This window comes from Squalius cephalus, assembly GCF_949319135.1.
Source record: "Squalius cephalus genome assembly, chromosome: 8".
Taxonomy (NCBI): domain Eukaryota; kingdom Metazoa; phylum Chordata; class Actinopteri; order Cypriniformes; family Leuciscidae; genus Squalius; species Squalius cephalus.
This window is the reverse complement of record NC_137129.1, coordinates 41,132,590-41,148,746: the sequence shown is the minus strand read 5'-3', so window position 1 is coordinate 41,148,746 and position 16,157 is coordinate 41,132,590. Positions and strand designations below refer to the sequence as shown.

The 16,157-nt window shown below is 35.9% G+C and overlaps 2 protein-coding genes across 2 annotated transcripts in view; both read left to right on the top strand.

The window, feature by feature from the left end:
- Positions 1-4,817, top strand: part of trpn1 (transient receptor potential cation channel, subfamily N, member 1) — a 41,791-nt gene extending 36,974 nt beyond the window's left edge. The window contains exons 27-29 of the mRNA XM_079879761.1: positions 1-832; positions 2,424-2,570; positions 3,226-4,817. The exon at positions 1-832 is cut by the window's left edge and continues 76 nt beyond it. Of these exons, the coding sequence (XP_079735887.1) occupies positions 1-832; positions 2,424-2,570; positions 3,226-3,359 (1,113 nt within the window). The 3' untranslated portion in view covers positions 3,360-4,817. The remainder of the gene's footprint in view (positions 833-2,423; positions 2,571-3,225) is intronic.
- Positions 4,818-11,473: 6,656 nt separating this feature from the next.
- LOC307163239 (G-protein coupled receptor 20) lies at positions 11,474-15,577 on the top strand. The gene is made up of 2 exons (XM_079879244.1): positions 11,474-11,827; positions 14,305-15,577. The coding sequence occupies exon 2, from the start codon at positions 14,307-14,309 to the stop codon at positions 15,378-15,380; it is 1,074 nt and encodes a 357-aa protein (XP_079735370.1). The 5' UTR covers positions 11,474-11,827; positions 14,305-14,306; the 3' UTR covers positions 15,381-15,577.
- Positions 15,578-16,157: the final 580 nt, after the last annotated feature.

The window sequence follows — 16,157 nt, the reverse complement described above, 5'->3', positions numbered from 1 at the left end:
ACTATCGTGTACCCGCCCGTGAGTCCGCTATCCCAGGGCCGGCTGGTGCCCGGCTGGTCCGAATGTCTCCTGCTGATCTGGCTTTGTGGCATGCTAGTTTCCGAGCTGACTTTCCCAGGTGAGCGCACTGGGTTAGCGTGGATTCGTCTTCTTCTCCTGGGTTTTTCCGCTGCTGCTCTTCTCTGTCACCTGTTAGCGGTCCTCAGCCAGCGATGGCCACCGGCGCACCTTCACTGCCTGTTCGCGCGCAACGTCCTGCTAGCCGTCGCGATGACGCTCGGCTTCATCCAGCTCCTGGAGTTCCTGACTTTCCATCACTTATTCGGCCCGTGGGCCATAATCATCCGAGACTTGATAAAGGATCTGTGTCGATTCGCCGTGATCCTCATGTTGTTCCACACCGCTTTCACGCTGAGTCTCACAGCGTTGTGTCAGCCACTGTATCCACAAGACCGAGACAACAGCACCGTCAACGCCACGCAAGTGAGAGTCCCGGGTCCTTTAAACATGTCCGTGCTGCTTTTCTTCGCCTTGTTCGGTTTGACCGAACCGGATAAAATTCCCGACGTGGAGCGCTCGCCTCCCGCGACGGCCGTTTTGGCTAAAATGGTATTCGGCGTGTATCTGGTCGTGACGTTCATCGTGTTGGTCAACCTCCTCATTGCTATGATGAGCGACACGTACCAGCGCATTCAGGCTCAATCCGACACGGAGTGGAAGTTTGGTCGTGCCGTTTTGATCCGCGATATGAGCCACAAATCTGGAATACCGTCTCCGTTTAACCTGTTCACCAACCTCTTCTACTCCATCAAGGTTCTCTGCAAGCGTGCAGGTATGATTCGCTTTTCATTCAAGATCGTTTGCATTAGTGCTGGGCGGTATGACCAAAGAATTAGCCTATATCATGGTATTTTTCAAAAATATATCGGTTTAACTGTATATGACGGGGTTTTTTTCAAGCATGACTGGGTGTTAACCACATTTTCTACTGATTGAGAGAGGAAATACTGCAGTAGATTGACTTAGAATGCCCTATTTTACTGTCAAGAGTGAATATTGTAGAAAAATTCCACATTAGTATTAGCCTACAGTTTTTTCCAATTGCTAACACACTAAAATGACATGCACAGCACAATTATGTAAACTGACACACAGAGAGCAAAACCTCTTCTCAAGTCTCCAAAAGTCTAAACACACTTTCTGCTTTACACACATTTTGCAATTCAAAATGGCACTTTTTAAACGCACTGAACACGGTTCTCTGCATAAGACACAACAATCTGACATAAAGTCACATGTTTGCCATTTCAAAACACTGCCATTCAAAATTAAACTACATGAGGTAATTGGCCGATACATGTGTCACCTGACCAAACACCTCAATGGTTAATCAATAACACTTCAATATTTTTCTGTTTACTGTTTTTTGTGAGCATATTTTTGTTCAGTCCGATGTAAATATATCTGCTGTGCATATGTTGCACTGACTTGTTTGGTGAAAAATCTGCAAATCTATCTATCTGCAAATATTTCTGTGCATGTGAACAATCTGAAGAATTTTCTTCAATTTCAACTATTTTAGTATTATGGCAGAGCATACTAAAGATGAGGGTGCTTTTCATTATGCCCAACAGTGTGTAGTTGGTTAGACAAAAATAAATTCTGTTAATATGAATGAAGTGTGTGCCATTTCGTGCAAAAGTTTGATTTTGATAATGCTATATTTAGTTTTGGTTGCAGTGCTTCATTTTGCAGGATATATTAGGTATTTTGCAGTTTGGGTGTGTGGTTTTGGGAATTGTGTTAAGTATTTTGATAAAACCAGCCTAGTTTGCAAAATTGTGTGTTAGCAATTGGAAAAAACTGTAATAAAGGTTTGCAAGGCCCCACAAAATGATGCTGTTTACAAAGAGTTGCCAGCAGGAGGCGCTCATAAAGCTGCTTTATCAGGAAAGATGAAGAAAGATTCAGTGAAAATAACATCGAAACTTTCCTAAAGACAGTCCGTTCCCTTCAAAGATGCATTCATATAAACACCTGTGCCGCGTTTTGACTTTGAAACGTGCAGTGCTCGTGTTTATTCAACGATGTCAAAGCCTTTTGGAAGATCGGTTTGTGGCGGGCAGTGTTGATATTGTGAACCAATGTATGGGAAACACTGTAATATAATTTGACAGCTATCAATTATAGTTTAACCTCTCCATCTTCACCGTCACGCTTAGTAACACACATCTGTGCATCACCACAGTTGTTTTTAAGCGACATACACCTGTATTGCGGTATATTAAGAATCCATATCATAACAAAATTAAACACCGATATTCAGTATGAGCCGTTATACCGCCCAGCATTAATCTGCATGTTTGTTTCTGCCAGAGAATAAAAAAAAAAGGTAGACTTAGTCCTCCATGTTCTCTGTTCAGGGAAGGTCTGCTGTGCGGAGAGTCGTGATGTGATGAACGAGGAGGAAGACGCTGAAGGTTTGTCTGACTCTCGTTCTCTAGATCGACTGGCTCAAGCGTCTGTCAGCTGGGTCAGAGGAAACAAGAGGACGCAGATCCTCCCGGAGGGCAAGTGCATCTCATTTACCAGCCAAAATTCACTTTCACTCTGGCAGAAGATTCATTCATGTGGATTATATTATTAATTAACAAATGGTGTCATTCAGAAATTACATTGGACATATTTAAAACTTTTCTTTTGGGGGGGGGGGGGGGGGATAGATTTTCTGTTAAATATCAAACAGAAAGAGCCTATATAATTGCTATATCTTTATATTGTTGTAAGAAAAATATTGTTAAATTGTTATATTTTATTTAATTATTGAAGTTTTATTGGTTTATTGTTGCCATGAAAATTAATAAAATAAATAAATGAATTAATATATTATATTATATTATGGTTTAAATAAAGAGCATATAGTTGAAGATGCTTTTCTGCAATTGTTTAGTTAATATAAACTGTTTGGAAATAGGGAATAGTACAATCCCTGATAAATACTTTGGAACTAATTTTGAGTGAGTGAATGAATGATGAAAAAATATTTATGCATTTAAAATGCACAGTATAATCATGATGAATGCACATGAATTACATTTTTATATTTAGACGCCAAGTTGCATGCATTAAATATACAAATATTGTGTAATATCACATTTTAAGCATTTTGTTAGGTGGACATGGTCAGGTGTCGGTCTCAAGCAGTCGTGTGCTGTCTCTGTGCAGGTGGTCAGATCCCGATGTCCAGGTGTGGAGGTCAGGTGCGCGTGGAGAACGTTGTTGATTGGCCTTCGGTGGTCCAGCAGTTTTTATCCCAGCGCAGACAGAGGGACAGATCACTGGCGGAGAGAGATGAATGACGACAGATGAGTTTGCACTGCTTATAGCCACATGAGCCCACATCACTTCAGCGCATCACAGCCTGTGCCTTTATCCGATGCTGACCCCTCACTCGTCACTAATGTGAGATGTCATTTACACTACTGGTCCAAAGTTTGGGGTCCGTATGATTTTTTTATGTTTCTGAAAGAAGTCTCTTCTGCTCATAAAGGCTGCATTTATTTTAATAGAAATACAGTAAAAACTGTGAAATATTATTCATTTAAAATGGCTGTTTTCTATGTGAATATATAGTAAAGTGTAATTTATTCCTGTGATCAAAGCTGAATTCGTTACTCCAGTCTTCAGTGTCACATGATCCTTCAGAAATCACTCTAATATGATGATTTGATGCTGAAGACACATTTATGATTATTATCAATGTTGAAAACAGTAAATAATTTTGTGGAAACCGTCAAACATTTTATTTTACAGAATTCTTTGATGAATAGAAAGTTCAAAAGATCAGCATTTATTTGAAAGTAACATTTTAAATGTCTTTACTGTCACTTTTGATCAATTTAACACATCCTTGCTGAATAAAAGTGTTCATTTCTTTCAACCACAAAAAAAAAGTATTGACTGCAAACTTTTGACCGGTTAATGTTCATGATTAGAGTTGGTTGTGATGTGCGTTCCTACTTGATGTCTCTGACTTCTGATCATAAATGTTTTATTGGCCGATGCCAGAAAGATGACGTAAACCAGTTACAATGCTCGCATTTGTTTGGCCAGCTGTTCACTCGTCAATAAAAAACATTTTTAGCATCTAAGCAACCGAAGTGCTTCTGAAAGGAACGTCACTAAAGCTCTGCCAGGAGAATGTTCAACAGTGTTACATTTTGTGTTTGTTAGTTTCATTATTAGTGCCACAGAAATATCAGTGTTAATGGAAAAATATCTTTATTTTTTATTTTATTTTACTACTTTTTTATTATACAATTTTATTACTCTACATGTAAATAACACATGCTAAATAATGTTAAATGCTACATATAGCTGTGTAATCACACGGTGTCTGCTGCACCTTTATAAAAATGAAACAAGTGTTTTCAGGGCTTTTTAACACTGTGTTCACATGTGTCAGTATTACCGTAATTTCAATTTCATGTTGACAATTATAACATTATGCTAAGAGCTGTTCTAAACTCAGATTTTTTTTTCCATTTACTTCATCACTGACGTCTTTGCAAAATGTTGAAGAACAAAAACATGCACCTGATGCTACCTGACATTTGTTTGCCTGAGCGTTCACATGCTTCAGATTCTCCAAGTTATAATTACTGACATGAAGTAAACTCAGCAGAAGTCTTGCCGTTTTTATTTTAAGTAGTACTACTATGTTGTCACAAACTTGTCAACAGCCTTAAATTGTGTTTTTTAGTTCTTAACTTTGACTGTCCTGAAAACAGAAATAAAAAATAATGTGGACCAACATCTGAACAGTGTCGGTAAAGTCTTCTGAATTATCAAAACTTCACTGATAAACCTGTCGCACTCAATCTCCTCAGTCCTTCTGTCTCTGATTGATAGTTCAGACTCTTTTATCCAGTAAAAGTCTCTCAGTATAATTGTACAAGCGTCCTCCTTCAGCTCGAGCTTCACGAGTCTTTCTGTGTCAAATCTGCTCTGATTTTATCAAGGAAACGCAAGAATAACTTAGATATTGTCAGTAATATTTCAACTGGACTGAAGCAGCTTTACTTGATTATCATCATTTATTATGAAAATCATGAGTATCAAATATGATCATCAGGCTTTCGAGGAAGGTTTATTAGTTTATCTCTCAATCATCATTGTATTGCATTTCATTATGTTTTAAAACTACAGAGATTTGATCACAAAACTGAGCATTTAAATATCATCTCACTAAGATATTATTGTCAGATATTGATATTTATATGCATTTTATGTCAGTATCTGCTGTACTGTTATAAAGATCTCATTGATTCACATTACAAGCATCATAATTACTTACTTTTGTCCATAGAAATTTCAGCATCTGCATCAAATTGCATATTTTTCTCAGTTTGAGAAAAACTGAGTTCTCAGTCCTCCATATTCTCACTATATATGAGCCAAAAAAAGCCTGATGTATCAAATATGATACAAAACACATGCAATTATTTTGTCTAAAGGTCCAATAAACTAGATTTTTCTAACTTTTATTTCATATGTCAGGCGTTAGAGTAACATATTATTTACTGGAAGGCTGATCATTTTCATGCTTAACAGGTTTAAATTATGACGTTTGACGTGAGACTATGTCCACTTCTTCCTCTCGGAGACGAAATGAAACAGGCTCCTCGGTCAGATATATGATGATTTCCACTCTCACAGGAAGTGTGTCTCGCTAACCGGCTTTTCTCCTACTTTTAACTGGAGATTGATGGGTTATATGCTTAAAACAGCTCATGCGTTCACATGTCCGAAGTCTCTGTCACGTTTAACTTTGGACAGAATGATGAGAGGAAGAATAAACATTTGTAACGAGGGCCAGTTTTTCACTTTTATGGACGTTCATTTTTGGCCGTGTGTTTATGCCGAGACGGTAACTCATCTGTCCTGCATTGGGAGGGAAAAGCGCAAGACTGTGTTTTTCTGAAAATCAGAGGACTTGCTTTCTAGAAACGTCCTAAAGTGAACTGCGTTTGAGTGAAATAACAGCTAATTCACTCTTTCATGTGATGGATTCGCGTGCGTTTATCAGGCATTCAGACCAAACACTAGACATTTATGTTTCCTGTTTTGAGCTTCTCATGCTAATTTTACATCCATAAAAGCTCTTCAATTTACTCTATTCATCTTGCTGTGTCAAAAGCACATCAAAGCACAAGAATCCAAAAACACTCAAAATCCTACAGTGGTTTACTCTTATGGAGGAATATCACTCGTACTTCAGGCTTCTTGTCCTCGCTTGGCTGAATTTCCTCTTTACTTTTTCTTAACATTAATGTATATGAAGCATTTGTGTTTTTAAAATTTAAAATGCATCTAAATTTACGGCACTGAATGATGAGATAAAGTCAGAATTGACATACTAAGTCAAAATGATGACACTAAATTGAGAAGTCAAAATTAGTATGTTATAATTATCACGTACTAAGTCATAATTATGAGGAAAAAGTTGAAATTATGACAAACTAAATTATAATTATGAGATTAAAAACAAATGTATGACTTTTTCTGTCATAATTGTGACTTTTTAATTCATAATTTATATTTAGTATGTCAGTTTAAATTTTATTATCTCATAATCGATATGATTCCTCATTTCCTCATAATTATGAAATAAAAGGTAGAAATAAGAAATAAATAACACACTAAAAGTTGAAATTAATTTATTTTAAATTAATTTAATATATCATTAAGTTATGACATTAAATAGTCAAAATCATGACACTTGAAATTAACATAAAAAGTCATAATTATGACACAGAAAGTCATCATTTCGACTTGCCTTAAGTCATAATTATGATTTAGTATGTCATAATTTCAACTTTTCCCCTCATATTTAGACTTGGTATGTCGTAATTACGACAGATATGTATTCACCTTATTTTGAATATTTTTAAATGTGCAAGTCTTGGATAGATAAATAACTATAAGAATTACGAAGTGCAACAAACGGTATATTTGCGCTACAAACTAGTGTGTTTATGATTATATTAATAAACTAAAATATATGATAACAAATACCAGTCTGTCATATAATGCAGCATAACGGACTGTTTTTGTACAGCTAAAATAACCACCTCTTTTCAACATGTTTCTTTGGAAAATGTAATGGAAATGTAATGTTCCATGCTGTTCTTTGATGTTCTGTCTATAAGGACTATAGTTAACCATGTATTCATTCAGCATCAATGTATATCTTGAAATACCTTGATTTTACCATCATTGTATTGTTTGTAATGCTGGGACTTTTTCTGGACAGCCCAGATCTTTACCAGGTAAACCACCCATTAACTTGTACATTCTGAATGTGCCACACCTGTTTCTGTCGTTCATGTATACAGAACTGGTCTGAGTGCAGCTTTATTAGTTGTTGAAGGCCAGAAGTGATTTACTGTCTCTGGTTTTTCTCAAGGTGACGGATGTTTAGACCGTGACGCTGAAGAGTCTCCATCTGCTCTGCTCAGTTATAGACTCAAGGCATTTAGTACAAAACACATTAGCATTCAGTTTGTTTCCTCACAAATGATCGTCATGCTAATTTGCTTTAGTCTGCTGTTCAAAGTTTGTCACCTTGTAAAATCAGCTACTGCATGAAACCTTCAGCAGTTCAGCTACTCACTTAAAAATGTTGGGTTAAAAATAACCCAACGAATAACCCAACTATGGGGTGGTATAGCACAGTGGTTCCCAAACTTTTTGAAAGCATGGCACCCCTTTGTAGTGTTTTTTTTTCCACGGCACCCTAACCCAATTAAACTAAACGAACATATGTACATACATATATACAATTATATCCAAATGAGCAAACAACAAATGAAGCATAAACAGCAGCATGAATTTATTATGAATGCATCACAACAGACATAATATGAGGCGAAACAACCCCTTCAGATGAATCATCAGTCCATTAATAACTGGACACACGTCAACAGACTGATTTTAACCAATTAGGCTACTGTATGTGAGAATCATTGGAACAAAAAAGATTTAAAGATACTTAACTCTTTAAATAATAATAAACAACTCCAAATATTTTTGCATATGTTGGTGTTTTGATATGATTTTAAAATATGCTGTAAACAGGGTTAGCCTATTATAGTTTTGCATTTTTCATTAGTTTTTATTTTTATTTTGTTTTGACTTTTTGTTTTCAAATTCAGTTTAGTTTTAATTAGTTTTTAAAGTGGGTTTGCTAGTTTAGTTAAGTTTTTATTTTTTGAAAATGCTTAGTTTTCGTTTAGTTTTTATTAGTTTTAGTGTTAGTTTTAGTTTTTTTTTTTTTTTGTAATTTGGGCTATTTGTCAGGGGCAAGATTCAAAAAGACATAATGACATAACATTATTTAATATTTGAATCACAGCTTATATAGTGTTTTGACATCGACAACCACAACCAAAATGCATTTTTCCTCAAACTTGCGACTAGTTAACTTTCTAAAGAAGGCGCAATCGCTTCTCGGGTCGACAATAACACACTGACAAAATTATATTCAGAATTTAAAATATTTTTATACCACTTTTTAATGTGGGATTGTGTAAAGGTGTTCACAAGATAGAGATACCAACCTGCCGCGAACTTGCTTTCAACGTCGAACGAACACTCGTTCTCATGGAGACGCGGTGTGCACGGAGGGGAGGGGCTGTGTATGTGTGTGTGTGTGTGTGTGTGTGTGTGCGTGCGTGCGCGCATGTGAGAGACACATGAGTAACAGAGAGACGAGGGAGAGCAGGGAAAGGAAATGCAGCTGAACGAATACGCTGCGTGTTTTAAATAGCGTTTTTTCCCACCTAGTTTTCGTTTTTTCGTTCGTTTTCGTTAACGATTATAACCTTGACTGTAAAAGGTTATTATATGGTACGATAGATATTTTAGGCTGTTTAAATTGGAAAATAAAGCTGAGATTCTGCGGCACCCCTAGCCAGTTGTCACGGCACCCACTTTGGGAACCACTGGTATAGCACCTTCCCAACTGTGGGTTATTTTAACCCAATGCATTGGGTTAAACTCCAGTTGGGTTAAAACAACCCAACAGTTGAGTTAAATATTGACCCAATATGTGTAACCCAACGGTTGGGTAAACAAATAACCCAACGTTTTTTACTGTGTACATGATTATACACTGCCTTCTGGGCTGGAACTATACTCAGTTCATTCAAACCTGAGAAGATTTGCTAAAAACCATTTCATTTAATTAAAAAATTAACTTTTATACCCAACATTTATGCTTTTATGTTGAAGCAGGTTCACACTGGGTGAATCTCGGTCTCGGTCAAATTTATATATTTAAAAAAAATGTAGGAACCACAATTAAGTTTCTTTGCATTGTGACATAAAAAAAAAAAAAAAAACTGCACAAAATTGATATGTGATTAGTAATTATTAAAAATGTTTAAGTAATTGCACATCATAATAGATTTTGTTTGACTGAATTGAATTTATGCTGTTAATTTGTGTATATATACACTGTATATGTCTGGACAGGATCATGAAAATTATTTCACAGTGCACGAAAATCTTAATAATATTAAAAAAAGCTAAAAGTATGATAAATAACGATAACGATAAAAATAGCTTTAGATATAAAGGAAAGCACCACAACTGTAATGATAACGGGACAGAGGAATCACTTTCAGAACGATTTTTTTCCAGCTGATGAAGGATAAAACATTGAGCCAATCACAATCCATCCTGCTTTAACGAGCTCGAGCATTTAAAGTGGCAGATGACAAAACTTCAGCATGCGATTAGAATAAACAACGATATCGTGCGCCGTTTGTGGATGCTAATGTAGTTATCATTATAGGCTAGTTATCTTTATAGTTAACGTTTTTGGTGTGAACAGTCCTTCTTTAAACAGCTCAATCTCCCATCATCCCGTGAGGCACATATGTAAAGAGTCCGCTGGCAGAATACTATGGAAGGCCAATAGGGCCAAAATGTCACACGTTTTGACACTCTTGGCCTTCCATAGAATCATGTTCTAAAAGATCAGGGTAAATCATGTGTCCAGATGCGGATATACTGACTTGACTGAGTACGATACTCACCCTTAAAGAGTTAATGGAGAATGACAGTCTAATAAAGCAGTTTTAGTTCAGTTTCCCAAGTACCCAAGTGGTTTTTTTTTTCTTCCAAATGTATCTGACTTTTCCTATCTGTAGTTCATATTTTGTGGATATTCATCATTGTTGCTGCTATGTTATTTCCCCTTTGATCTGCATGTTCTTTGTATCAGATCTGTGTCTTTTCAGGCTTTTGTTTCGGAGTGTTTATGCGAAGAAATAACAAATCATGATCTCAAAGTACAGCAGGATTTACTGTAACACGGATGGATGTGTGTTATGGTTTGTGCGTTTCAGTCTTGACACTCGCTCTGGTGAAGGATGAGGTGCAGGACTTCACTAATGCAGTGTTTCTTCTCCTTGTTCCTCTCATGAGCTCCGGCTGTTGTGCCGACGTGTTTCTTCATGTCCAGGACGGGTCACTGTCTCACAGGTGGTCCACCATCACTCACTGTGTTTTCAGTGGAGGAACCTCTTAAAGACATTTGCAGGCATGCTTCATCAATTTCTCATTTTCAAAATAATTATTAGTTTTTATTATTTATATAGTCATGAAAATAATGTCAATGCAAACATAACATTTAAATGCTATACATCTTTATGCTAAATGTAATATTTAAATCTACTAATATATATATTTCTAATAATTAAAGTATATATATATATATAATTTTTTTTTTCATCTAAATCAATTTCTCATGTAATTTTTTTTTAATTGTCATGAAAATAATAATGCCACAATCATGTAAATATATTATTATTTTTATTGTTTATTTTATAATATTATTTATACTATAATAATACATAAACATTTCTTATATAAAATTTGCAAATATTGTCAAAATGCAAATATAACATTTTCTTAATGTATATAGGAAAATGTTATTTTCATGAAAAATGTAATATTTAAATCTCTGTGTGTATACATGTGTGTGTATACATTTTTGTGTATAAACCAGTATATACATTTTTGTTTTTTAATTATCATGAAATATGACATAACATTATATATAAATAACTTTTTCTTCATGCAAAATGTAATGTTTAAATCAATTTATAATCTGTCTATCTAAGGTGTCTATCTATAGATATAACATTTCAAATAAAATGTTCAAGTTTAGTTTTTATTAGTATTTATTTATTTTTCTGAAAACCTGTAGCTTTAAAAACACAGCTTTGGTCATTTCAAAACAGAGATGATTTGTATTATCCGTGCATTCCTGCACAAAATCTCAGAAGGAAGGGAAATTCAGAGCTGAATTGATCTAAATATGGACTATGGATGTGAGTTTTGCCATGGCTGATGTCCAGAAGAGTGATGGCGCTCTAAAGTGACTTCTGAGGGCTTGTGCCCAGAGTTTAGAGGGATTGTTGAGAAGATGAGAAAGAGAGCGAGGGAAGGGGAGTGTGATGGACAGACCGAGACCTAAAAGTCTGTCATTCTTCAGCGAGACTCACTTCATGAAAGACTCACTTCTGGAAAGAGAGCGTTCACTTAACCTTGAGAGGCAAAGAGAGCGTTTAGACTGCAAGACAAAGCAGAGCATCAAAAATGGACACTGCTGAACTGAGATATGCATATTTATTATTTGTCTGCATTACTAGTAATGGAAATTGTTGAGATTTCAGTGAAGCTTCATTTGATTTAAGAAATACAGAAAGGAACCGACATCCAACTGGACCAGAAAGAGCATCATCCAAACCAACCGGTGAGAATCTCCTGTTTATTTGCCTTTGAAAATATGTTGGGTTTGAGATGTATTTATAGTAGGGTTATTTGAACCTCATTTTCCATGAGAAACTACAGTGAGATCCCCCTGCTGACTGAACCGTGGGGAAATTACACAACATAACATCATGTTCCATAAGTCAGAATCTAAATGGAACTTAAACTCCTAATATGGAACATTCATGTAAAGTTCAGACAGAGTTAAACAGCTGATGAAAGAGAATCTGAGATTCTATTACATATTTCATGAAAACTCTGACTGAGTCTCAGACGTCAGAGAACAGGAGCACAAACTCTCTCACAGAATAAAACGCTGAAGAATGTTCCATTTTTAGAAAGCCATGGAAAGCTTCATGCAGAGCCTGGATTTGTGGTGGTGCGTTAAGGGCAATTCAAAAGTTGTTGTTTTTTCCAAGCTGTATATATATAGATATATCACATCACAACTAAACTTAATTTTCATTTTAATAAAAAAAATTAAAGACAATGACCAGTAATACAGTAATTAAAAGGTAAAAAGGCTGTTCTAATCACTCTCAAGGTCATTTTTAACAAAACCCTGCCTAAGAGACACCATGCTTGGCTCATTAAATATTTCTACAAATTAGGATGTTAATCAAAGAGTGTGAAATATGTAACAGCATAACTAAAATTGAGGAGTTTGGTATTGGTAAAAACGTTTAATGTTTTTGAAAGATGTTTCCAGAAAAATGTGAAGCAGCACTGATGTTTTCAGCATTGTTTATAATAAGAAATGTTTCTTGAGCAGCAAATTTACATATTGAGAATTATGTAAAAGTCTTGTTACATTTTAATAACTGTCTGTAACTGTTAAATATTTTGATTAGAGAATAATAGCATAATATTAAATATACTTGTTTTATTTATCCTACTTGTTCTTTGTTTATATATATATATATATATATATATATATATTATTGTATTTTTATATATATCTTAGATTAATAAAACAACAATAACAGATCAATACCATTAAATTGTACACCAATCAAAATATTTCAGATTTATATGAATATGTAATTATAAATAACTTGCTGTGTAATTTAGTTATACTTTGTGTGAACACACACACACACACACACATATATATATATATATATATATATATATATATATACAGTACAGGCCAAAAGTTTGGAAAATTTACTATTTTTTATGTTTTTGAAAGAAGTTTCTTCTGCTCATCAAGCCTGCATTTATTTCATCAAAAATACAGAAAAAAAAAATGTAATATTGTGATAGATTATTACAATTTAAAATAATTGGTTTTCAATTTATTATACTTTAAATTATCATTTATTTCTGTGATCAAAGCTGAATTTTCAGGATCATTACTCCAGTTTATCACATGATCCTTTAGAAATCACTCTAATATGATGATTCATTATCAAAGTTGGAAACAGTTCTGCTGCTTAATATTTTTTCATAACCTGTGATACTTTTTAGGATACTTTGATGAATAAAAAGTAAAAAAATAAAAAGAAGAATAGAAAAATAGAAATCTTTTGTAGCAACAATATACACTACTGGTCAGTAATTTGGGGTCAGTAATTTTTTTTCTTTCTTTTTTTGAAATAAATCAATACTTTTATTCAGCAAGGATGTGTTAAATTGATAAAAAGTGATAATAAAGAAGATTCATATTATTAGAAAATATTTTTTTATTTTGAATAAATGCAGTTCTTTTTAACCTTTTATTCATCAAATATATTAGGCAGCAGAACTGTTTCCAACACTCATAATAAATCAGAATATTAGAATGATTTCTAAAGGATCATGTGATTGACTGGATGTCACATGTGACACTGAAGACTGGAGTAATGATGCTGAAAATTCAGCTTTGCGTCACAGAAATAAATGATAATTTAAAGTATAATAAATTGAAAACCAATTATTTTAAATTGTAATAATATATCACAATATTACATTTTTTTTCTGTATTTTTGATCAAATAAATGCAGGCTTGATGAGCAGAAGAAACTTCTTTCAAAAACATTAAAAATAGTAATGTTTCCAAACTTTTGGCCTGTACTGTATATGTGTATATATATATATATATATATATATATTTATATTTATATATATATATATATATATATACACACACACATATGCATGTATATATTTAAGAAATATTTGCATGTATACACTGTATATATTTATACATAATTTATATTATATATAAATATAAATATTTTACATATAAATAATAATTTTTTCTTAAATATATACATGCATATGTGTGTATTTATATATACAAAATAATTATACACAGTAAACACACATTTATTATGTAAACACAAACTTTTATTTTGGATGCGATGAATCACGATTAATCGTTGCCCAGCACTAATATATATAGATATATTAAATAGTATGTAATTATAATAAACTATAATTTATAAATTATTTGTTTTTACATTTTCTGTGTTCCAGCCATGGAGATCTTTGAAGGACATTCTAACATCACATCTGAGTCTCCCGTCAATACCAGCGTTCACCTCCAGGGGGTGCCGTACCTGAAGAAACTGGCCCACCTGGACGAGTCTCTGTACCAGGAGTTCTACGTCCTGTGGGTCACGCTGATGGTGGTGAACACGCTCATGTTTGTGGTCGGCGTGGTCCTGAACAGCCTGGCGCTGTACGTGTTCTGCCAGCGGAGCCGCTCTCGAACGACCCCGGCCATTTACACCATAAACCTGGCGGTGGCCGACCTGCTGGTGGCGCTGTCGCTCCCGGCCCGCATCGCGCTTTACCACAGCGGCGGCGACTGTGTGGCGTGTTTCTACATGCACACCTTCAGCTACTTCGTGAACATGTACTGCAGTATTTTGTTTCTCACTAGCATCTGCGTGGACCGCTACATGGCGGTGGTGCGTTCAGCGGGAAGCCGCAGGCGGAGCCCAGGGGCTGCAAAATGCGTTAGTATGTGCGTTTGGCTGTTCGCCGTTGTGGTCACGTACTCGCTGCAAACCTCGGCTCTGGATTTTCACGGAGCTTCGTGTTGTCACGTCGCCGTTCTCTTCGCCCTCACCGTGCTGGAGTTCGTCTTGCCGCTACTTGTAATCGCGACGTTTACGATCCGCGTTGCCTGCGCACTAGCGGACAGCAGGCTAATGCCGCAGAGCTGGGGTCGACGCGCGCGTGCCGTCAGGCTGCTAGTAGCCGTATTAGTGGTGTTCACCGTGTGCTTTACGCCGTATCACGTGCGCGAGGCCGTGGTGTACTTCCAGCTAGGGGGCAGCAGAGAGCAACATGTTGTTGCGTATCATGTGACCATCACGCTAAGCAGTCTGAACAGCTGCCTGGATCCTGTGGTTTACTGCTTCGTGCCGGATAGTTTCCGCTCCACCCTGCGAAGGGAGCAGAAGAAGAGATTCGGAGAGCACCCGGTGGCAATCAAGGGAAACAGGAGCTCTAAAGCTGCGGGAACGCCGATGGCCATCGCATACAGTGTTGCAACGCTCACGCTCACACCCTGCATACTGACGTCCAGAGACATTCCCGCCTGACATAAAACACTCCCACAGGAAGTTTACCAACGGGTCAATATGAGAAATATCAACCAAATGAGAAACAGCTATTTTGTATCCTCATGTATAAACATTTACATGCACATTCTTAACTCGATTATGCTTAAACTGACAATGTGTGTGGTCATGTAAATGCCTTAACTCGATTTGCAAACATTAAACGATTGACACAGCTCATTTCATTCGGTATCTCGATTTCATTCGGTATGTAAACAAGATCTCTTGAGATCTCTATGAGATCATCTTTTCTTCCCTGGTGTGACGTATATCCGAGTAAAACGCTTCTGAAACAAGAACAAATGTGGGCGGGGCTTGATTTTGTCTGTGGGGAATTGATTGAAAGGTTGTGGTTTGCTATTGGTGGATCTCATGTGAGTGACAGGTTGCCCCGCCCTCGCAACAGTAAACACGTCATCAGAGAAGAGATGTGATGCCGGTGCAACAGCAAGGGATGGGGGAATCTATATCACTAATAATGAGAGAAAGTGCAACACGCAATATGGCGGAATAAGTCCCGCCTTCTAAATAAAACAACTAATCGCTGATTGGTTAAGTCATTGCATCACTGCAGCTGCCGTTAGAAGCTTCGGTTGCTTTAGAATCAGTGTTCTGAGACGCACGCTTATGAAAATGCAGATTTTTGTCATGAATTGAGCGTTTCAAACATGAAATTTAATCATAAGCTTGGTGGACAGATTTGGAGAATTTGATGATTCCCTATTCAAAGAGATAGGAGCTGTACTTGCACGGCTGAAA